Source organism: Vulpes lagopus, chromosome 3, assembly GCF_018345385.1.
Source record: "Vulpes lagopus strain Blue_001 chromosome 3, ASM1834538v1, whole genome shotgun sequence".
Lineage (NCBI taxonomy): Eukaryota > Metazoa > Chordata > Mammalia > Carnivora > Canidae > Vulpes > Vulpes lagopus.
Genome location: NC_054826.1, coordinates 99,452,837 through 99,475,585, shown reverse-complemented (window position 1 = coordinate 99,475,585; position 22,749 = coordinate 99,452,837). Strand labels below are relative to the sequence as shown.

The following is a 22,749-nucleotide window of genomic DNA, read 5'->3' as shown; positions in this document are numbered from 1 at the left end:
GGGGTCTATATGCAGGCAGTCTGACTCCAGAATTTCCACCCATTACCACAATGCTACACCTCCTCACATTTACGAGGTACAAGGGATAAGGTAAAAAACAAGGCAGGCTGTGGAGTGACAGGGTGAGGTGGTGACAGGTCTTCTGATGAAGTGACATTTGAGCACATGTGAAAGAAGTGGGGAAGCAACCATGGGATTATCTGGAGGAAGAGTATTCTGTGGATGAGAGAAAAGGGAGGAATCCCAAGAGGCACAGGAAATTTGGGGTGATGGAAATGTTCACTTTCTTGACCGAGCTGATTGTTTCACAGGTGTAGACAAGGTGTAGACATGTCAAAAGTCATGGGCATGAGGGTGTATTTGGGTTGTTGAAAGAAAAGTGGATCAGCAGGTGCAGCCACACCAGAGTGGCAGGGCACAAGAATTCAGTGGGGCAGCGGGGCCAGACCAGGAGGGTGCCCAGCCATGGTGCGGGCCTGGCTTTCCTTCTCAGTGAGGCGGAAGGGCCCCAGAGCAGAGATCAGTAGGCTCCCTATAGCTTCACTGTTGACAAACTAGTAAGGAAGCTCTTGGAATTATGTGCAGGCTTGTCAGAGGCTGCGGAGTTTGAGAGGGAAAGAGAAGGCCAAGATGATTCAAAGCCTTCTGGCCTGAATGACTGGAAGACACAGTTGTCATTTGCCATGAGGGAAGGCTGGAGTGGGGGGGATGGAAGTTTGGGGGCAGAATTAGGGAGCTGGTTTTAGACACGTTAGGCTTAAAGTAACTGATCAGACACACCCAGGGGGCACAAATGGAGACACAAGCCTGGGGTTGAGATCTAGTTGGAAACAAAAATGTGGATGTGAACAGATTATATCTGGAAATTAAAGCCATTAATATTGGAACGTATACACAGTTAACTCTATGCACTAAACACTTTCCAACATCCCAGGGAAGACTTTCAAATCTTTGGTTTCTTGGGAGGAAGGTTTTAGTGGATATAATAACTGTTTTCATTTCCTTAATTATACAAATAGCAATATTTTATGCAGGTTAAAAATAGTCAAAGATAGTCTCTTTTGCTTAAAGAGAATAGCCTCGTTAATAATTTTCTAATTATTTGTAATGCAGAAAATTAGTTTTAATCCACACTGATGCAGAAATCATATTTTGCTTTATGATTTTTTTTGTAAAAGCCCAAGATCAAGAAGTCTCTAAGTAATGAAAGAATTTCCAAAATGAACTTTAAATCTCCAGGAAAAGGGCTAACCTTTCTTTTGTCTCAAAATGGTGAGTATTTGAATTACTGAATTCTAATGTTTGCATACTGTTGCTTAGAAATGATATAAGGCTTATAAAAATGTACAACTGTCTTTTAAAAATATAATTAGGCTGGTAGCGCTACTTCCAATCCTGCCACCCACTTGACAGAGTGAGTTCACTTTCAAGGCATGATCTTGCTGAGGTTTTTTTGTTTTTGTATTTTGTTTCTAGTTCTGTTGAGATGTAAGTAACTTACAGCCTGTCACAGGTATACAGCATAATGATTTGACATATGTATGTTGTGAAATGATCACCACAGTAGATTTTGTTAATAACCATCATCTCATATAGATAACCAAAAAAAATTTTTTTTTCCTTGTGATGAGAACTCTTAGGATCTACTCTTAACAATTTTCTTCTATATCACAACTATAGTTGTCATGCTGTAGATTACATCCCTAGTACTTACTTATCTTACAGCTGGAAGCTTATACCACCTTCATCCAATCCCTCTTGCCCCCAACTGTGGCCTCTGGTAACCATAAATCTGGTCTCTTTTTCTGAGCTTTTATTTTATTTAAAAAAATTATTTATTTATTTATTTATTTATTTATGATAGTCACACACAGAGAGAGAGAGAGAGGCACAGACACAGGCAGAGGGAGAAGCAGGCTCCATGCACCGGGAGCCTGACGTGGGATTCGATTCCGGGTCTCCAGGATCGCGCCCTGGGCCAAAGGCAGGCGCCAAACCGCTGCGCCACCCAGGGATCCCTAAAAATTTTTATATATAAGTAAGATCATACAGTGTTTGTCTTTCTCTGGCTGGCTGATTTCACTTAGCATAATGCCTATAAGGCCCATCCATGTTGTCACAAATGGCAGGGTTTCCTCCTTTTTAACAGATGAATAGAATTCCATTGTATATATACCACAACTTCATCCATCTATCTGTTGGACACCACTTTGGTTATTTCCATGACTTGATTATTATGGATGCAGATTTCTCTTCCATGTAGTGTTTTTGTTTCCTTTGGATATATTCCCAGGACTAGAATTGCTGGGTTATATGGTACTTCTATTTTGAATTTTCTGAGTACCCTCCATTCTGTTTTCCAGAGTGACTGCACCAATTTACATTCCCTCCAACAGGGCACAAGGGCTCCTCTTTCTCCACAGCCCCACCAACATTTGTTATCTCTTGTCTTTTCAATGGTTGACATTCTGACAGGTGTGAGGTGATCTCTCATTGTGGTTTGATTTGCATTTCTCTGATGATAAGTGATGTTGAGCACTTTTTTTTTCCCATCTACTGGTTAGCCACTTGTATATCTTCTTTGGAAAAATGTCTATTCAGATGCTTTGCTTATTTTTAATTAATTTTTTTTCTGTTGAGTTGTAGAGTCCTTTAAATATTTTCAATTTGAAGCCCTTATCAGAAATATGGTTTGCAAATATTTTTTCCTGCTCTACAGGTTGTCATTTCATTTTGTTCATTTCTTTTTTTAAAAAAAAGATTTTATTTATTTACTCATGAGACAGACAGAGAGAGAGAGAGAGAGAGAGAGGCAGAGACACAGGCAGAGGGAGGAGCAGGCTCCATGCAGGGAGCCTGACATGGGACTCAATCCCGGGTCTCCAGGATCACACCCTGGGCCCAAGGCAGCGCTAAACCGCTGAGCCACCCGGGCTGCCCCATTTTGTTCATTTCGTTTGCTTAATTTGATGTCATCCCACTTGTCTATTTCTGATCATGTTGCTTTTCTTTAGGCATCATAACCAAAAAAATCCTTGTCAAAATCCATGTCAAGGAGCTTTTTCTCCTTGTTTTCTTTTAGCAGTTTTATGGCTTCTAATTTTACATTTAAATTCTTAAACAATTTTGAAATAATTAATATAAATGGTGTAAGGCAGGGATTTAGTTTCATTTTTTTATATGTGAATGTCCAATTTTCCCAACACCACTTATTGAAGAGACGATCTTCTCTCCATTGAACATTCCTGGCTTCCTTGTCAAGTACTGACTATACACATGGGTTTATTTCTGGGCTCTGATTCTGTTCTATTGGTCTTGGCCAGCATCATACTGTTAGGATTACTATACTGTGTAGTGTAGCTTCAAATCAGGAAGTATGATGCCTCCTGCTTAGTTCTTTCTCAGGAATGCTTTGGTTATTTGGGGTCTTTTGTGGTTTCATGTAAATTTTAGAGCTGTAAATTTTCTACCTATTAAAAATGCCATTGGAATCTTGATAGGGATTGCAATGAATCTATAAATGGCTCTTGGTGGTATTGACATCTTAACAATATTAATTTTTCCAGGTCATGAATGTGGGCTACCTTTCCATTTATTTTTGTCTTCTTTAATTTCCTTCATCAGTCTTGATGTACTCAGATTAGAGATCTTTTTCCGTCTTGGCTAAATTTCTTCCTAAGTATTTTATTGTTTTGATAGTGTTGCAAATGGGATCATTTTCTTTAATTCTTTTCCTGATAATTCATTGTTAGTGTATGGAAACACTATTGATTTCTGCATGTTAATTTTATATTCTGCAACTTTCTTTCTTTTTTTTTTTAATTTTTTTTTTATTATTTATTTATGATAGTCATACAGAGAGAGAGAGAGAGAGAGGCAGAGACAGGCAGAGGGAGAAGCAGGCTCCATGCACCGGGAGCCTGACGTGGGATTCGATCCCGGTTCTCCAGGATCGCGCCCTGGGCCAAAGGCAGGCGCCAAACCGCTGCGCCACCCAGGGATCCCCATATTCTGCAACTTTCTGATTCATTGATTAGACCTATCCATTTTTTTGGTGGAATATTCAGGATTTCCTACATATAAAATCATGTCATCTGCAAATAGAGACAATTTTACCTCTTCCTTTCCAATTATGATATTTTAAATTTCTTTTTCTTGCCTAATTGCTCTGGCTAGGACCTTCCAGTACTATGTTGAATAAAAGTGGTGAGAGTGGGCATCCTTCTCTTGTTCCTGATCTTAAAGGAAAAAAATTTCAATCTTTCACTACTGAGTATGATATGAGCTGAGGGCTTGTAATACATAGTATGTATGTATGTATGTATGTATGTATGTATGTATTTGATTTTATCTATTTGAGAGAGAGAGCACAAGCGGGGGGGGTTGGGGCAGAGGGAGAGGGAGAAGCAGACTTTCCACTGACTGGGAAGCCTGATACGGGGTTTAATTCCAGGACCTGAGATCATGACCTGAGCCACCCAGGAACCCCATACATAGCCTTTATTATGTTGAGGTACATTCCTTCTGTACCTAATTTAAGGGTTTTTTAAAGATTTTATTTATTTCACAGAGAGCACAAGTGGGGGGAAGGGGCAGAGGGAGAGGGAGAAGCAGGCTCCCTGCTGAGTAGGGAGCCTGACATGGGGGTTGATCCTGAGATCACAACCTGAGCTGAAGGTAGTTGCTTAATTGACTGAACCTCCCAGGCACCCCTTGTTAAGGGTTTTTATCATAAATGGACATTGACTTTTATCAAATGCTTTTTCTGTGTTTATGGAGATGATCATATAATTTTTTATTTCATTCATATGAAATATGCATATGTTGGGCCATCCTTGTACCCCAGGGGTAAATTCCAGTTGACCATGGTGAATGATCCTTTTAATATGCTAAACTCAGTTTTCTAGTATTTTATTGAATATTTTTGTTCCAGGGATATTGGCCTGTAGTTTTCTTTACTGGTCCTTTAGTGTTCTTTTCTGGCTTTGGCATCAGGGTAATGTTGACCTCGTAAAATAAAAATTTGGTAGTGTTCCCTCCTCTTCAGTTTTTGGGAAGAGTTTGAGAAGGATTGGCATTAATTTTTTTCAAATGTTTGGCAAAGTTCAACAGTGAAACTATCTGGTCTTGGGCTTTTCTTTGCTGGGAGATTTTTGGTTACTAATTCAATCTTACTAGTAATTGGTCCAATCATATTTTCCATTTCTTCTTCATTCGATCTTGGTAGGTTGTATAGTCCTAAGAATTTCTCCCTTTTTCTAGGTTATTATCCAGTTTGTTGGTGTATAATTGTTCCTAATAGCCTCTTAGGAAACTTATTACAATTAATACCACAGAAATATATTTGTTTTCATTTACAATTTTGTTGATTTGGGTCCTCTCTCTTTTTTACTTGGTTAGCTAAAAGTTTGTCAATTTTGTTTAAGAGTTGGTTTTTTGAAAAAACAATTTTGGTAATATTTCTATTTTCCTGTTCTCTATTTTGTGTATTTCTGCTCTAATCTTTAGGATTTTCCTCCTTCTGCTATACTTTTGGATCTAGTTTCTTTTTCTAGTTCTCCATGGCAGAGTTAGGTTAGTTTAATCGAGTTCTTTCTTGTTTCTTAATGTAGGTGTTTCTTAATATGAACTTCTTTGAACTATATTCATTACATCTGTAAATTTTTGTATATTGTGTTTCTATTTTCATTTGTCTCAAGATACTTTTAAACTTCCCCTTTAGGGATCCCTGGGTGGCGCAGCGGTTTGGCGCCTGCCTTTGGCCCAGGGCGCGATCCTGGAGACCCGGGATTGAATCCCACGTCGGGCTCCCGGTGCATGGAGCCAGTCCCTCTGCCTGTGTCTCTGCCTCTCTCTCTCTCTCTCTCTGTGTGACTATCATAAATAAATAACAAGAAAATTAAAAAAAAATAAACTTCCCCTTTAATTTCTTCTTTGACCTACTGGTTATTCAGGAGAGTGTTAACTTCCATGTGTTTGTGAATTTTCCAGGTTTTCTCCTGTTACTGATTTCTAGTTTTATACCATTGTGGTCAGAGAAGATACTTGATAGGATTTCAGTCTTCTTGAATTTGCTAAGACTTGCTTTGTGGTCTAACACATATTCTATACTAGGAAATGTTCCACGTGTGCTTGATTAGAATGTGTATTATGCTGTTGTCAGAATGTTCTGTATATGTCTGTTAGGTCCTCCATTTGGTCTACAGCATTGATCACATCTGCTGTTTCCTTATTGATTATCTGTCTGGATTACCTATCTGTTGTTGAGAGTAGGGTATTAAAGTCTCCAACTTTATTGTATTGCTTTTTTCTCCTTTTGCTCTGTTAGTTTTTGCTTTATTTATTTAGGTACCATGAAGTTGGGTGCATAAATACAATTGTATCTTCCTGATGGATGATTTATCATTATATAATGACCTTGCCTGTCTCTTTTTACTATTTTTAAAGTCTATGTTGTCTGATATAAGTATAGTTACCTCTGCCTTTTTTTTTCTTGATTACCATTTGGTTGAAATGTCTTTTCCACCACTTCACTCTTAGTCTGTGTGCCTTGAAGACTAACATGAGTTCTTGGATGCAGCTTATTGTTGGATCTTGTCTGTTTATCCATTCAGCTATTCAATGCCTTTGACTAGAGATTTAATCTATTTACACTGAAAGTAATTATTGATAGGTAAGGACTTACTACTGCTCTTTTATTAATTGCTTTCTGATTGTTTCATAGAGCTACTGTTGTATTTTTATCCTGCTGTGGTTTCTTTTTTTCGTGTTTTGATGTCTTTGGTATCAGTATGCTCTAACTCTATAATATCATATTTTTTGTGTTATCTGTATAGATTTTTCCCTTGTGGTAATTACCATAAGGTTTATATAAAATGTCTTAAAATTGGAATACCCTATTTTAAACTGATAACTTCATTAGAATTCCTAAATTTTATACTTCTCCCCCTCATGTTTTAGGTTACTGATGTTACAATTTACATACATACATACATACATACATTTATTTATGTATTTATGATTTTATTTATTTATTCATGAGAGACACAGAGAGAGGGAGAAGCAGGCTCCATGCAGGGAGCCTGATGCGGAACTTGATCCTGGGACTCAAAGCTTATGCCCTGGGTGGAAGGCAGGTGCTAAACCACTGAGCCACTGAGGGATCCCTATTTACATATATTTAGATTATGTAACTAATAACAGATTATTGTAACTTAGTTATTTTTATTATGTTTTTAAACTTTTGAACTAGAGTTGTAAGTGAATTAGGCACCACCATTACTATATTACAGAATCTATGTATTTACTATTACTAGTGGGTTTTATACTACCTTCTTATGTTTTTATGATTTTAATTAGTATCTTTTGACTTCTACTTAAAGCGCCCTCTTAAGCATTTCCTATAAGGCAGGTTTAGCAGTGATGAGCTCCCTCTTTTATTTGTTCGGAAAAGTCTTTCTCCTTCATTTCTGAAGGACAGCTTTGCTGGGTAGAGTTCTTGATTGATTCAATATTTGAATAGCTCATTTCATTCTCTCTTGGCCTAAAAAGTTTGTTGATAAACCAGTCAGTAGTCACATAGGTGTTCCCTTATATGTAACTTCTTATTTTCAAAATTCTTTAATTTTGATGATTATAATGTGCTTCAGTGTAGCTCTCTTTGGGCTCAACCTATTTGGGGTATTTATGGCTTCATGGATCTGGATGTCCTTTTCTCTTCTTAGGCTTGGGAAGTTTTTAGCCATTATTTATTGCTTTAAATATATTTTATAGGGCATCCCCAGTGGCTTAGTGGTTTAGCACCGCCTTTGGCCCGGGGCATGATCCTGGGGACCTGGGATTGAGTTCCATGTCGGGCTCCCTGCATGGAGCCTGCTTCTCCCTCTGCCTGTGTCTCTGCCTCTCTCTCTCTCTCTCTCTCTCTGTGTGTGTTTCTCATGAATAAATAAATAAAATGTTTTTTTTAAAGGAGGATTTCCTTACAATAAATAAATAAACTTTATATCCCTTTCTCTTCTTCTTCTGGAATTTCCATAATGAGAATATTGTTTCTCTTAATTGTGTTCTATAAATGCCATAGGCTTTCTTCACCTTTTTTTTCTTTTTGCTCCTCTGACTGGGTAACTTCAAATGCCCTATCTTCTGGGTCTCTGATTCTTTCTTCTGCATGATCCACTCTGACTTTAAAGCTTCAATTTGGTTATTTTTAAGCTCTAGGATTTCGGTTTTGGGGTTTTTTGATGGCCTCTTTGTTGAACTTGTTTTGTTCTTGCATTGTTTTCCTAATTTTGTATAATTGTATATTCTTGTAGTTCACTAAACTTCTTCAAGAGGATTGTTCTGAATTCTTCAGCAGTTTATAGATCTCCATTTCTTTAGGGTCACTTATTACAGCTTTATGAGTTTCCTTTGGTGGTGTCATGTTTACTTGTTTTTCATAATTCTTGATTCCTTACTTTGGTATCTATGCATTTGAGCAAGGGGTATTGATTTCAGATTTTACAGGCTTGCATTAGCAGAGACAGTTGCTCACCAATAAGCTCAATTTGGGTTTTTGGATGTGTCTGGTGGTACTTTTTTGGGCAAGGGGGCTTGTTATCAGTTCTATTTCATGGCAAGGCCACTGTGTGAGCTCTGAGGTTGACAGGAGTAAGGTGCTGCTGGCTAACAACTGTTTTTAGGTAGGACTGGTGGCTTGGTTCCTTACACAAGTGAGGCTACAGGGTCAGCTTCATGGTTGCCTTGGTGTTCTGGTCAGGCTTACTAGATGGTTGGGGTTGGGTAGTATTCTCAGCTGTATGCAAGGCTATGAATTAGCTTCCCTACTCTAATGGGGCAGCAGGACAGGGTCCTTGGATGGCATGTCTTATTGTTGGGATTCCTGAATCAGACAATTTTGTGAAATAATTCCCTGGACAGACAGGTTACTGGTTTTGCTCTGCAGACAGGGAAAATTCTAGGCTGTGCTCTCTGTTCAAGTGCAGGGCTGTTGGGTGGGATAAAGACTATCCAACAATGAGGCATGGTGGAAGGGGTGGGGAGTAGTGTTATGAATTAGTTTCTTTGGCTGAGTGGAGAGGGAAAAGCCTTATCCTGAGGTGGATAAGGCTTTTTGTTTGTAGTCTTGACTCAAGCCAACCCATGCCCCCATGTTTCCTGGTTAAACAAGGCCACTGGCTTTGCTCTGCAGGCTTTCAGCTCCGCATACCAGACTGTTCAAGTGTTGTAGGACTACATAAGTTCCAGGTGTTCTGGCCAGGCTTTCTGGCTGAGCAGGGCTGGGAGCTTTCCTTAGCACTGGGTGGGGCTATAAATCAGCTACTCTGCTTGGCCAGAGCAGTGGAACCCTCCACACATGGCACTGGCTGCCATATTTTCTGCTTAAGTGTTGGATTATACAGTTTGCAGGTGTTGTTGTCTTTCTGTTCAGATGTTGTAAGTCAGGCTGTGACTCAGCCCTCCTGCCAGGGCAGTGGGGCTAACCAGGTTCCAGGGCTGGCACAGCTCCTCATTTGAGGATATGAGTCAGGCTGATCTGTACCCTGTGGAGTTTCCTGGTCAGGTTTCACCACCAATTTGGTACTGTAGGTGTGCAACGATGCTGTTTGTGGGCTGCCACTTGGGTGCTGCAGGTAGGAACTCAGTCTGCCAAGATCTCAGTGCAGTGACTGTTGCAAGACACCCCCCCACACACTTCTGTTACAATCAAATTCCTAGTGGTTGAGTCCTCAGATTCCCTAGCGGTTCCCATAGGGTAAGACTGGAGGGACCTGCAATGCTGAGGGAACTGGATGTCTACCCTGGACTCTCTTTCCCCACTGGAGGAACCACAGGCTCAGGGGTGGCCTCATTGTGGTGCTGTGCCAGCCTGAGGGTTGAGGGGGGGTGTGGGCAGCATTTAACTGCTCCTCTTACCCTTCCAGTGCTGCTTTGTTCTCTGTGGTGCAGGGGGGCTTCAGCTTCACCCCTGCATTCTAGGATTCTCCCAGTGGTGTCTTGTTCTGGTTCTTCTTTTGAAGGGGGAGTGAAGTCAGGTGATGACCTATGTCACCATCTTGGTGATGCCACTTCTCCTGGAGTTGACTTTTGAAGCATGATCCTACCAAGTTGAATCAGTCTGTCAGGACAGTGCCCCTCTGGTGTGGGGCCTGCATGTCCATCTCTCCAGCCTGACACTGTTGACTATATCCTTACACAGCCGACTTGTATGTCTCAGGAGTTTCACTCACTTTTTAAAAAAAATTGAAGTATAATTAACATACAGTGTTGTATTAGTTTCATATTACAGTATGATTCAACAATTTTACACATTACTCTATGATTTTCAAGATAAGTGTACTCTTAAACCCTCTTTTAAAATTTCACCCATCCCTCCCATTCACCTCTCTGGCAACCACCAGACTGTATTTAAGACTTTGTCTCTTTCTTTTCTTATCCATATTTAAGACTTTGTCTCTTTTCTTCTTGTTTATTCATTTGTTTTCTTAAATTCTAAATTTTTTTTTAATTTTTTTTTATTTATTTATGATAGTCACAGAGAGAGAGAGAGAGGCAGAGACACAGGCGGAGGGAGAAGCAGGCTCCATGCACCGGGAGCCTGATGTGGGATTCGATCCCGGGTCTCCAGGATCGCGCCCTGAGCCAAAGGCAGGCGCCAAACTGCTGCGCCACCCAGGGATCCCTGTTTTCTTAAATTCTACATGAGTGAAATCCTATGGTATTTGTCTCTCTTACTTCACCTAACTTTATACCCTCTAGGTCCATCCATGTTGCAAATAGCAAGATCTCATTTTTTATGGCTGAGTAATATTCCATCATATGCATATATGTGTATAAATAGGTATAAATATGTACATAGTGTGTACATATATACACACACACACACCTTCATCTATTCATCTATGGATAGACACCTGAATTGCTTCCATGTTTGGCTCTTGTAAATAATGGTACAATAAACATAGGGGTGCATATCCCTTTTCAAAATAGTGGTTTCATTTTCTTTAGATAAATACCCAGTAATGGAACCACTGGATCATATGGTAATTTTAATTTTTTGAGGAACCTCCGTTCCATTTTCCACAGTGGCTGCACCAATTTTCATTCCCACCAACAATACACAAGGGTTCTTTTTCTTCCATATCCTTTCCAACACTTGTTATTTCTTGTGTTTTTGATTTGAGCCATTCTGATAGGTGTAGGTGATATCTCACTGTGATTTTGATTTGTGTTTCCAATAATGAATGTTCATCTTTTCATGTGTCTGTTGCCTATCTGAATGTCTTTGGGAAAATGTGTATTCAGGTCCCCTGTCCATTTATTTTTTTCCCTGTCCATTTATTAATAGGATTATTTGATTTTGGTATTAAGGGATTAATACCCTAAGTATATGAAGAATTTATCAGATATTATCATTTCCAAACATCTTTTCCTATTCTGTAGGTTGCCTTTTTGTCTTGTTGATGGTTTTCTTCACTGTGCAAAGGCTTTTGATTTTGATGTAGTCCCCATAGTTTATTTTTGCTTTTATTCACCTCAGGAGACACATTTAGAAAAATGTTGCTAGGACTGATGTCAGAGAAATTACTACCTATGTTTTCTTCTAGGAGTTTTCTGGGGGGAGGTCTTTAATCCATTTCATTTTTGTGTATGGAGTAAGATGGTTTTTAAAGATGCTCAAGTACCTCATATTCCTTCTAATATTATCCTCCTCCCTGGTAAAAAGCCCCCTAGCATTCTATCTGCTGCTTCTACTTCCCCAACTCTCAGATCATTACTCAGCCCTGTCTAAACTGGCTTCCAGCTTCATCCCTCTCCTTTTGCTGGAGTCATCTAATGCCACTGGGGTCTTCCTATTTTAAAAAGGGCCAGCTGTATTCAGTTAAACAGCAAACCATCATACAACCACTTGGGACATTAAAAGCACTAAAACCAAAACAACAAAAATTTCCACCAAATAGGAGGTCCTCTATTCTAACTAATCCTTAGAGAAAAATAAAATTACATTTCTGAGGATACTTAGAAAACTGAAAAAATAGAAACACTCCCTATGAGATACAGTCAAAACTATAACCTAAGAAAATGGATAGTGTTAAATGTTTTCACCGTTAAACAAGAAAACATGGTAACTTCAACATTTGGCCAAAAAAGGGTAGAAGAGAGGAGTAATGAAATATAAGGACAGCAGGAGGAGGCATTAACAAAAATATAAACTCCTAAATTATGCATAAAACAAAAATACTAAAATTACTAAAATTGATCATTCTGAAAGCTGTTTTTTTATGTGAGAAGACAGACACCCCCAACCTAGTACAGTCAGTACAGTCTAGTTGTACTGTCAGGATGAAAGTGATAGAACACATATCATCTCTCTTGGAAGGAAAAAGTACCCACCAATGAGATTCTTAAAAAAAAGATTTTTGTTTATTCATGAGAGACAGAGAGAGGCAGAGACACAGGCAGAGAGAGAAGCAGGCTCCCTGTGAGGAGGTGATACAGGACTTGATCCCTGGACCCTGGGATCACAACCTGAGCCAAAGGCAGATTCTCAACCACTAAGCCACCCAGGTGTCCCAAGATTTTTTTTTTAAGTGTAGTAAAAGGATGCTATACATCTCAAAGCTAATACATGTGAAAAATTTGAAATTCTTTTCTAGGAAGATAATAACAAAAATTGACTCAGGAAAATACAAAAAAAAAAAAAAAAACCCTGAATAATCATGGGGGGAAAACCATAAAAAAAGTTACTCTCCTATATTTAATTTTAGGAGCAAAAAAACTTAAGACAGTACCAATATAAGAATTGTTCTTACATTCTTATTTTCAAAACTCTAAAGCTTATGCTAAAAACCTTTCAATTCATTTAACAGAATCAGTATAACCAAGACTGGTTTGAAAATGTGACTCAAAAAACCCCCAAACCAAAACCAAACTAGACCCCTGTTTCTCCACTGGGAAAGAGGCAGGGGTGGGTACATAAAACCTACATGAGTGGGAAGATCCCTGATGAATTCCCGGAGTCTAAAACATGCTAAATTAATGAGACCTAAACAATATTAATTCAAAAGTTCCTGTCTTTTAATCCACAGAGTGTTTTTTCTGCTCCATTTCTGTGGTTGATGCTCTACTGGATTTTCATCTCACGTTCCTCTGTTCCACAATTTGTTTGGTTCTTTGTGATTTCCATCTCCTTGTTATAAGCTCCTTCTATTTGTACATTGTTTTCCTGATTTCATGGAATTTTCTTCCTGGGTGTGCTTCTACCTCCCTGAGCATCCTTCAAATGGCTATTTTGAACGTTCAGTCGGGTCCATTGCAAACCTCCATGGATAACTTTGGTTACTAGAAGATTATTGTGCTCTTGCAGTGGTCACATTTCTTAGAGGGTTCGTGTTCTTTAAGGCCTGTGTTGCTGTCTTTGTATCTGAAACCTCCACTAATAAAACCTTCCTTCGGCCTTGCTAGGGATTCGGAAGCTTTCTCAGACCACCTAAGGCCACACCTGCTCAATATTTCTTAGTCCCTCTTACAGCAGAATTCTTAAGCCCACATGCCTTCTCTCCATCCCACAGCATATCAGGTCGTGTGCTGGCAGCCTCCTTCTTGCTTTCCCGAGATGGTGCTAAAACTCAAGTTGGTGGTCTCTCCCTGGCCCACATTCTGTGAGCGCTCACTCCCCCCACCTTATGTGGTGAGGTGCATGGGGTGCTGGGGGCTCCTGTGGGCCAGCTGGCATCAATGGCCTAGTTTCTCTCTTCGTGCATTTGCTCTTCTTGGACATTTCAAATAAATGGAATCATATGTCTATTGCATCTGTCATCTTATTCACTTGTAATTACTTGGGGATTCATTCATGCTGTAACATCTCAGCATTGTGTCCCTTTGATCAGTTGAGTAGTGTTCCATTGTACGAATAAACCACGTTTTTCCGTCTTAATCTAGCTGGACTGTTGCCACTTTGGGCTATCATGAATAGTGAAAATTGGTGTGTAAGGCATGGTGGACATATTTTAACTTTTCTTGGGTAGGTATCCAGTGGCGGAATTGTTCTGTCATATGCTAAGTCTATGCTTAGTGCTTAAAATAGCCAGGCTGTTTTCCTAATTGGCCATGCCATTTTATCTGCCATCAGTAATATAGGAGGTGGTCTGGTTTCTCCTTGTCTTCTCCCAACACTTAGTGTGTGTTTAAAATTTCTTTTTATTGGGTTGTCTCATTGAGCTATTTATGTAATCTGGATACAAGTCATCCTTTATCTGATATGTTTGGCAGATATTTTCTCCTGGTGTGTGGCCATTTATTTTGTAATTATTTGCTTTGGCAAACATGACTTGTGGGGAAACCACAAGCATTATCACTGTTTACTTGTATTAAATCATCTAGCCTTCACACCACCTCTGTGAGGTAAGTCCTCCATGGTTCCCTTTTTGCAGATGAGGAAGCCAAGGCACAAATATTCACTTGCAGGTTACAGTTAATACGTGGCATAGCTGAGCCTTGACTAACTTGTTTGGCTCACATCTATGCTCTGGACTCCTGCACTCTGATACTTCCGAAGCCTCTGCTTCGGAAGTATCAAGAATAAAAGCAGAGACTGTGCATGCTCCTTGACATGGTTCCCAGAGCCTGGAAGAGGGTCAACACAATCCCAGGGAGGTGTTCTTCATCAGTTACCTCCAGGCACAACATTTTCCCAAGCCTGGGCCCGCTCCAGGTTATATGGATAACCTAGGAACTCATGTGTAAAGTGCAGATGAAGGTTTCTCTCAGTGTTTATAAAATCTGGTACTGGCACCAAGGCCCTATTAGTGTTCCACTATGCTTGCCACAGTGGCTCCTGAGATGGGAAGTTGGACTGCTTGCAGAACCCACCTTTCCATTGTCCCTGTCCCCCCACCCACTTTACCCATCCCTGCCCTCACACAGCCAGAGTAGCCCATGCTAGAGACACAGTCTAAAAATACTTGCTGTCTTGAGATATCCCAGAGCTTATTGATATTACCGAACCATCCAAAGCATTCTTTTCCCAGAATTAAACACATTCCAAAGTGTGTATCTTTTGGCCTTTGTAGATGTGAAGCAACTCTTACCAAGTCAGTGGTTCTACCGACCTTCTTATTTATTTGAGAGTTAAAAATCCTCTTTCATGCCATGCCTGGATAGCTCAGTTGGTTGAACATCCAACTCTTGATTTGGGCTCAGGGTGTGATCTCAGAGTGGTAGGATCGAGCCCGTCTGGCTCTGTGTTCAGTGCAGTCTGCTTGAGAGTCCCTCTCTCTCTGCCCTTCCCCTGCTCACATTCTCTAAATAAATAAAATCTTTTTAAAAATCCTATTTTCTTAACTGCCTTTGAAAACTGCAAAAGCCAAGGTCCCCTCCCACATAAAACATGAAAAATGTAAATTTTCTAGTTTAAATTCAATTCATGGTTTTAATTTTAGAAAACAAGAATACTTACACCATTTAGAAAAAAAATACCAGGAGACTCAGAACATCAATAATCATAGCTCTGGGTCTACTGACAGGTACCTGCCTTGTTCCAGGTAGTCAGTGAAGCACTCTGTGGTTACCTTAGCCCTCCCAAGCTTGAGGGGAAGCATAGCATCACCCCATCTTCCAGGAGAGGAGGATGCTTAGTCATTGTAGAAAGTTGCAGAACTGGATTTGTATTCAGGCTCACTTTAAACTTTCTTCCAGAGAGAAAAGAAAAATCCAAGGATGAACCAAAAGAAAAACTTGCTGTGTGGATCACGAGTTTGTATATCTTTTTTGTGAACATACTGTTCCATGCACACAAACACGAAGAAACCCTCAAGGAGAAAATAAGGGAGGACAGGCTGCATTACATGGCCAAGGCTCACCAGAGGAAACTCGAAAACGATGAGCTGGAAGCAAGGTAACTTCACAGAACTTCTCTGCTCCTGTCCTCCATGATCTTTCCTTCCCATCTGTGTGGCTGTGGACCAAATGCTTTCATTAAAAATGTACGACTTCCTCAGAGATGCAGCTCCTCTGGTGGTACCGAGAACCTGGAACTGCCAGAAGGATCCTGCCTATGGCCACCGGTTCTCTCAGGGGGTGAGGATGCCTGGGCCCCAGGGCTCACACAGACTCAAGTCCACATCGTGGCTGAGAGGCCACCGAGCTAGGCTGCTAGGTTCAGATCCCAGTCCCACCCCTTGGTGGCCTTGGATAAATTCCACTCACCATGCCTCGGTTTCCCCATCTGTAAGATAATCCCCCATTGGGCTGTTGTGAGGACTGAGTGAGCTGATGTAAAATATCTACAACAGTGCCTGGCATGTGGTGAGACCCCACTACCTGCTGCTCACCTACCTTTCTAGAAATATGGTAGAGAACTGTGCAGTCACGTCTGTCCAGAGTGCTAGAGCCTGCTCTTTGCAAAGCACACCTCAAGCCCATTGGTCTGTTGAAGAAAGCAGTAAAATATACTTACAGGGGCACCTGGGTGGCTCAATTGGTTAAGCATCTGGCCTAGGCTCAAGTCTTGATCTTAGGGTCTTGGGATCCAGTCCTGAATTGGGTTCCCTGGTCAGCAAGGAGTCTGCTTCTCCCTCTCCCTTTGCCTCCCCATCCCTGCTCATGTGCTCACTCTCTCTCAAATAACTTCTTTTAAAAAAATCCTATACTTATGGGCAAAGATCACAAGAGTATTTTAAAAGACCACTTATTAGCTGCTTTGGTTGCTATAAAGGAAAATGTTCCAAAATCACCTTAGATACATGGAAATTTTATTCTGGAGTGTCTATATATGGTATTACTTTTTATTTCAGGCCAAGTGAGGACAATTTACAGTTTTGCTTACAAAAACTAGTTGAAATCTAGGTATGGCCAATTTGGTGTAAACAAAATACAGCATAAAATCTGGCTTTGAAATTGTGAAGTAAAAACAAAGCTGTCTTCCCCTGTTTGCTTCTTGTGTTAGGCTGAACAGCTTGAAAGAGGAAGAGGCCAAAAGAGCAGACTGTGAGATCGACATCACTGTGATCAAGGAACCAGTGGATGCTCCATCCTCAAGTTTCACACCCAGCCCCCCTAAGGAGGACACCATAGTGCCCCCATCCAGCAAGCCCGTCACAAGTAAGAAAAAGAAAAAGTAGAGGCTACTGCATTTGTACACAAGCTCCAGGAACAAGCCGATGTAAAAGGAACTGACAACTGAAGTACTGTAACACATTTCCTGACCAATAAAACTGCGTTTTACTTCTTGTCTTAGTGTTTTTGAAATAACCCTGCCTAGGCCACTGCATTTCATGTTTCTTATGTGGTTGAAACAGAGCTGAATGAATATACACACCTGGGTATTAAATGCGTGCACCTTCCATATATATTTTTTTTAAATCAAAGGACAGTATGAGTGATGAAGTTTAGAATCTGACAAAACTCATCACAGGATAGCTGGCAGGGGACAGACTAATTAAAACATTTCTTCAGGGCCCCAGCCTGAGCCTGGACCACCTCCTTGCCCCTGTCAGTCCCCTGTATCCAAATCTTATGTGTCCTCACGTGCTGCCTCTTATCCAGTTCCTGACCCATTGCTCCCCTATCAGTTCCCCAGCACTGCAAATGCAGCAGGGACCACAGGCCAAGGTGGAAAGGCTGAAGAATGCGTGTGCAGCCAGAGGTGAAGTGAAACTTTAAGTCTGTGTTAGGAAACGTTATGCTGATCTGTGTTAAATTTAAGGGTAAGCACCAAAAGATTGTAAGCATACAATCTATAGCTCCCAAAGAAGCAAAAGGAAGGAAACGGGGTCCACAATGCTGGGAAAGGAAAATGAAGGAAAAAGCTGGAAACCGAAATCACAGAAGATAGTGGGGAAAGTGCCGATGTGGCACACAGTTGGGAGTGGGTTCAAACCAACCCCCGCCCGGCACCCAGATGACTAGATTGGGTTCAAAACTGGAATTCACTTGAGTTACTCTTTCCAAGGGAAATCTCTTAAAACCAGATAGGAAGGATGAAAATAAAGATATGTAGCAGGAAAATCTAATCAAGATGCCTGGAATCATAAGCAGTATCAAAAAGAGCAATTTAGGGCAGCCCTGGTGGCTCAGTGGTTTAGTGCCGCCTTCAGTCCAGGGCGTGATCCTGGAGACCTGGGATCAAGTCCCATGTCGGGCTCCCTGCGTGGAGCCTGTTTCTCCCTCTGCCTCTCTCTCTCTGTGTCTCTCATGAATAAATAAAATTTATAAAACAAACAAACAAAAAAACCAGTTTAGGGGCACCTGGGTGGCTCAGCTGGTGAAGGGTCCAACTCTTGGTTTCACCTCAGGTCATGGTCTCGGGGTCTCAATTCTCTCCTCCTCCTCCCCACCCCCTACCTGCTCACTCACTCAAAAAAATAAATTTAAAATTGAAAATGAGGGATCCCTGGGTGGCGCAGTGGTTTGGCGCCTGCCTTTGGCCCAGGGCGCGATCCTGGAGACCCGGGATTGAATCCCACATCAGGCTCCTGGTGCATGGAGCCTGCTTCTCCCTCTGCCTATGTCTCTGCCTCTCTCTCTCTCTCTCTGTATGACTATCATAAATAAATAATAAAAAAATTTAAAAAAAAATAAATTAAATAAAATTGAAAATGAACAGAATTTAAGGCAAACAGCATAACAAGGATAAAACTAGAAATGATAAAAGGACCAACCACCAAAAAGATGCATTCATAAACATCTTACATACTGACCTTGCAAAAGCTGGCAGAAGTACAGGGAAGAAACTGATCAAAAAGACATTTAGCAATGGATATGGGTAATTTAAGCAAGGAAAACTAAAAAAGTTTTAACATGCAGAAACAAGAATGCAACAGAGCTAAACACTGACTGCATTTTAGTTTGAAAAGTACAACTCCAAAGGATACATCAGAGACCCTGATATAATTGTGCTGCAATTAGTAAGTCAGCAATGAACACATGAGACAGAATGCCTGCACAGACCAAAGCACAATCTCAGGTACCTCATGGCTTAAGAGTGATTCATGATTTCATAATGGAAAGAGTAAATTACATAAGACATGAGAGCGGCAACAAAAATACTCCATGTCGGTGAGAAGTCCTTGGCCCTCTGCCATGCAGGTTGGGTTAAAGGCAAAAGGTGGAGAGCCCTGTCTAGAGCCAGGGTAGTACTGGTTTCCCTAAACTCGGATGGCCCAACAACCAAGTTACGGTAAATAAATCCAGCCGGGCTACGTGTCAGCTGTGAGGACGCAAGCGGCTGCGGCTACCCAAGAGTTCTACATGACAAATGAGGAATGCCTGACGTTTAGACCACACTGGGGCACTTCCATTCAGTTCTTTGTATTACATATGGTCTAAAAATCACATTAGTACTCAAGAGAAAAACCAAGTCTAGCAATTAAGTCAGCAATGAACACATGAGACAGAATGCTTCTGGGTTTGCTATAGCAGGTAGTAGGGAAGGGACCCAAACTCTGAGCAGCTCTAGCAGCTAGAATATCCCCAAGGATGAGCCAGGGGCCCACAGGGTGGAGAGGGGGCAGGGTGGTGGTCCACAAACAAGCAACAGGTGAGAGACTCAGAGCCAAACCAGAATTTAAAAACCTTAACAATTTATTCGTCTTATTTTCCAGTAAAATATTCACATAATGTCAAAAGAATGGAATGAAAGAGATGTAGCCAACTACCTTTAATTATTTCCACATAAATATTTAAAATCTAAAAACCCCAGGGGATCATCAGACTGAGTAGAAATTTGATTCTTCAAAGCAAGTATTGCTTTACTATTGTCATTAATTCAGTCAATAATATGACCGAGAACCTGCAGTGGTAAACAAAATGCCTGCTGAGTTGTTTTTCAAAAGATGTTTCGGTGAGCCACTATCGGTCAATCCAAGAAGAATATGTTATTGAACTGTGTTGCACAAAGTTTCTTTACCTCTTCTGCAAAAAAAACAAACAAACAGAAAACAGGGGAGTGAGAAACTGAGGTTTTCACCTGAAAGGTTATAGGTTATATTTTATATTTTAGTACCTTAAACTCTTCTGGAATATAGTTGGGAATAAATGTCTGCATTGAATGACCTTTAATCTCTTAAGGCCTAGGTCAGAAATGGTCATCAATCAAGGAAAAGGACAACAAAAAGTCAGCCTCCCTTGCCTAAAGGCCTCAGTACTGTTCCGCACATCAACATGCAGCTGGTCTGGGCCCAGGGAGGTGCATGCCTAACACCGCAAGTGCTGGCAACACCCACCAGTTGGGGGCCTGGAGCACAACTTCTAAAATATTGAGCAATTGGGTGCAACCCCCCAGGAACCCCAACTGCCACCAGGGCTGTGGTTCAAGCGCCCTGCTGAGGTGGCACCATCATGACTCAACTCCCCCTGTGCCGGGGTCAGTCACTGCTGTTTCTAATGCATGCAACTCTCACTACAAGTACTAGTAAGAAAAAAATGAACCATGTCCTAGCAGATTCGTGCAAAAAATGAAACCTCACACCCAACTTTTCTCCTGTATAGAGCAATCCCCCAGCTCTCCCGCTCCAGCTCGAGCAGAGGAGCAAAGGAGCCCGATGTGGCGAAGGGGACACCATCCTCTCCTCCAGCCCAAGCAGCTGTCAGGATCAGCCGAGGCAGTTACTGGAACCACAGGGCGTGGGGGACCAGACCAACCATCAGGACTGGAAGGCGAGAGAGAGGGAGCTCACCCACAGACGGGGCTGTAGTTTGCCCTATGAACCTCACAGTTCTCCCTGGGAAGAGAACTCCCTCTTCACTGGGAATAAAAGTGGACTTTTTTATACACAGTGAATAAAGCCATGGGCGTTTTCTTTCTTTTAGCATTATGGAAAATTTTCCTTTGGCCACTGCCAAGTTTCCTGTAACCCAGGGAAGTTTTTCATGTATATTTTCAAGGAATTGTGCAACAGAAAAACAGAATGGATTAAATCATGGTTTCCTTTAAGCAATGGGCAGCTGTTGTTCAACAGCCTCTGTGTGACTCGCTCTCTAGCAGGTTTCTCAGCACACTCAATAGACAGCATTCTGCTCAAGTACCAAAGCCTATTTACCATTTACTTCAATCAGGTTTGCGTTTTTTTGATTCAGAATAACATACAATTCCCGCTGGTCAGACTTCTTCCCAACAACCCAGTAATCACTCATTGCCTTCACAATGACTTCTTCGTCCTCATCCACTCTGCAAGACAGTTTCCAAAATGCAATAGTTTGTTACAGGGTTATTAGAGCGTGAAAGACCCACCACTCTAAGACCAGAAGCCACAACCAGTCACTTGAAAAGTCTGGGGACCCACATGCAAGTGACTACTGACTTTGGGGCCTCCTGATCGGTTCAAAAGGGGGGCTCCCTCTGGGGAGGCTCCAGGATGCTCTTCTTTGAAGAAGATTCCTCCAATGCCTCTTCTATTCTTAGAAAAGGGACACCTAATCTGAGAAGTTGTTAGAATTACCTAGTAAAATCACTGTTGATGTCACCCAGAATCTTCATTAAGTCCGGATGCACAGATGTAAGTGACACACTAGGTGTTTTCCTCATGTGAATTGTACTTTTCTCGGCTAAATTCATATGGTTGAAGTAGATAAACTTAAACTGGGGTTCTTTTTCAGACCTGTGAAAACATGTCATTAAAATGTCATTCTCAAAGAATATTTATCCTAACAAGAGCACTACAATGTTAAAACCTTAAATCCATGTGGCGAAGGCCTTGTATTTTTGATGATGGGGCCTTCAAATCAAGAATCTCAGTTAAGATGCTAATAGTAACTTATTTGATACCCATGAAGTATCCAATGATGGGATTTTCCAGAAAGCTTATCTTTTTGAAAAACCAGTATTATAACCATTTTGTGGTGATTTTCTCAATAATAGTGCTTTTAGAAATGGCAATCACTGGATTATTCACTGAATTTTTAAAAACAAATGCAAACTACACACAAGTCATCTGTCTTCTAGCAGAGGAGTCAGCAAAAGACTAGTGGCTCTGGTGCCAAATGTGGCCATTTTCCTAAAGTTTTGTTGGCATACGGCCACACCCATAGGTCATATATTATCTACAGCCACTTGCACTTCAACAACAGTTGAGTGTTTGCAACATATACAGCCCACAAAATCTGAAAGGTGTATTATGTGGTCTTTTGCAGAAGTTGTTTGCTGACCTGTCTTAGGAGAGGAATAGCTCATTTATCCCACAGTGCCAGGGAATGAACATGCTCCCTGTACGTAAGGGAGGGAGAATTGAAGCTTACTATGGTAACAAAGCTTTTGTTACCCTAAATGGAGACCATTCTAAGGTGTATTCGGCTTTACTGCTGAAGCATAAAGAATATTTTAATTGGAATACATCTTTTATTATTTGAAATAACCAGACAATGCTACCACATTGCCTCCCAGGTCAGAGTCTGGACTCCTCAGGGAGCCACTCTGACAGCGAGGCCACAGCTCCCGGGGCCTCCCTCCCTCCCTGCTCACAGCACCCTTAAGTTACACTCTGGGGTGTGGTGACAGCCTGAGCAGCCCTGCCACTGGGAGGCTCAGAAGCCTTCTCTGCTTACTTCAGGGTTAGGAGCCATGTTCTGGTGGGCTGAGGGTGCCGGAAATCCGACCTCCGGAAAAGTGGGTTACTACTGTAATACTTTACATCTAGGCAAAGAAAGAATGTGGATGGCTTAGTGTCCAGGAACATGAAAAGAGAATTCTCACAAAACCAGAATATGTTTTTCGTAGGCCCCCTAAAACTAACAAAAGCACGTATAACTACAAGA

The 22,749-nt window shown here is 41.1% G+C and overlaps 2 protein-coding genes across 2 annotated transcripts in view; one reads left to right on the top strand and one right to left on the bottom strand.

The window, feature by feature from the left end:
• LOC121487962 (radial spoke head 10 homolog B-like) overlaps window positions 1-17,398 on the top strand; it is a 58,624-nt gene extending 41,226 nt beyond the window's left edge. Inside the window, exons 17-19 of the mRNA XM_041750106.1 lie at window positions 1,179-1,272; window positions 15,697-15,895; window positions 16,946-17,398. Coding sequence (XP_041606040.1) covers window positions 1,179-1,272; window positions 15,697-15,895; window positions 16,946-17,120 — 468 coding nt within the window. The 3' untranslated portion in view covers window positions 17,121-17,398. The remainder of the gene's footprint in view (window positions 1-1,178; window positions 1,273-15,696; window positions 15,896-16,945) is intronic.
• Window positions 17,399-19,563: 2,165 nt separating this feature from the next.
• Window positions 19,564-22,749, bottom strand: part of CCZ1 (CCZ1 homolog, vacuolar protein trafficking and biogenesis associated) — a 30,514-nt gene continuing 27,328 nt past the window's right edge. Inside the window, exons 13-15 of the mRNA XM_041750056.1 lie at window positions 21,438-21,596; window positions 21,039-21,166; window positions 19,564-19,911 (exon numbers count right to left, since the gene is read on the bottom strand). Coding sequence (XP_041605990.1) covers window positions 19,856-19,911; window positions 21,039-21,166; window positions 21,438-21,596 — 343 coding nt within the window. The 3' untranslated portion in view covers window positions 19,564-19,855. The remainder of the gene's footprint in view (window positions 19,912-21,038; window positions 21,167-21,437; window positions 21,597-22,749) is intronic.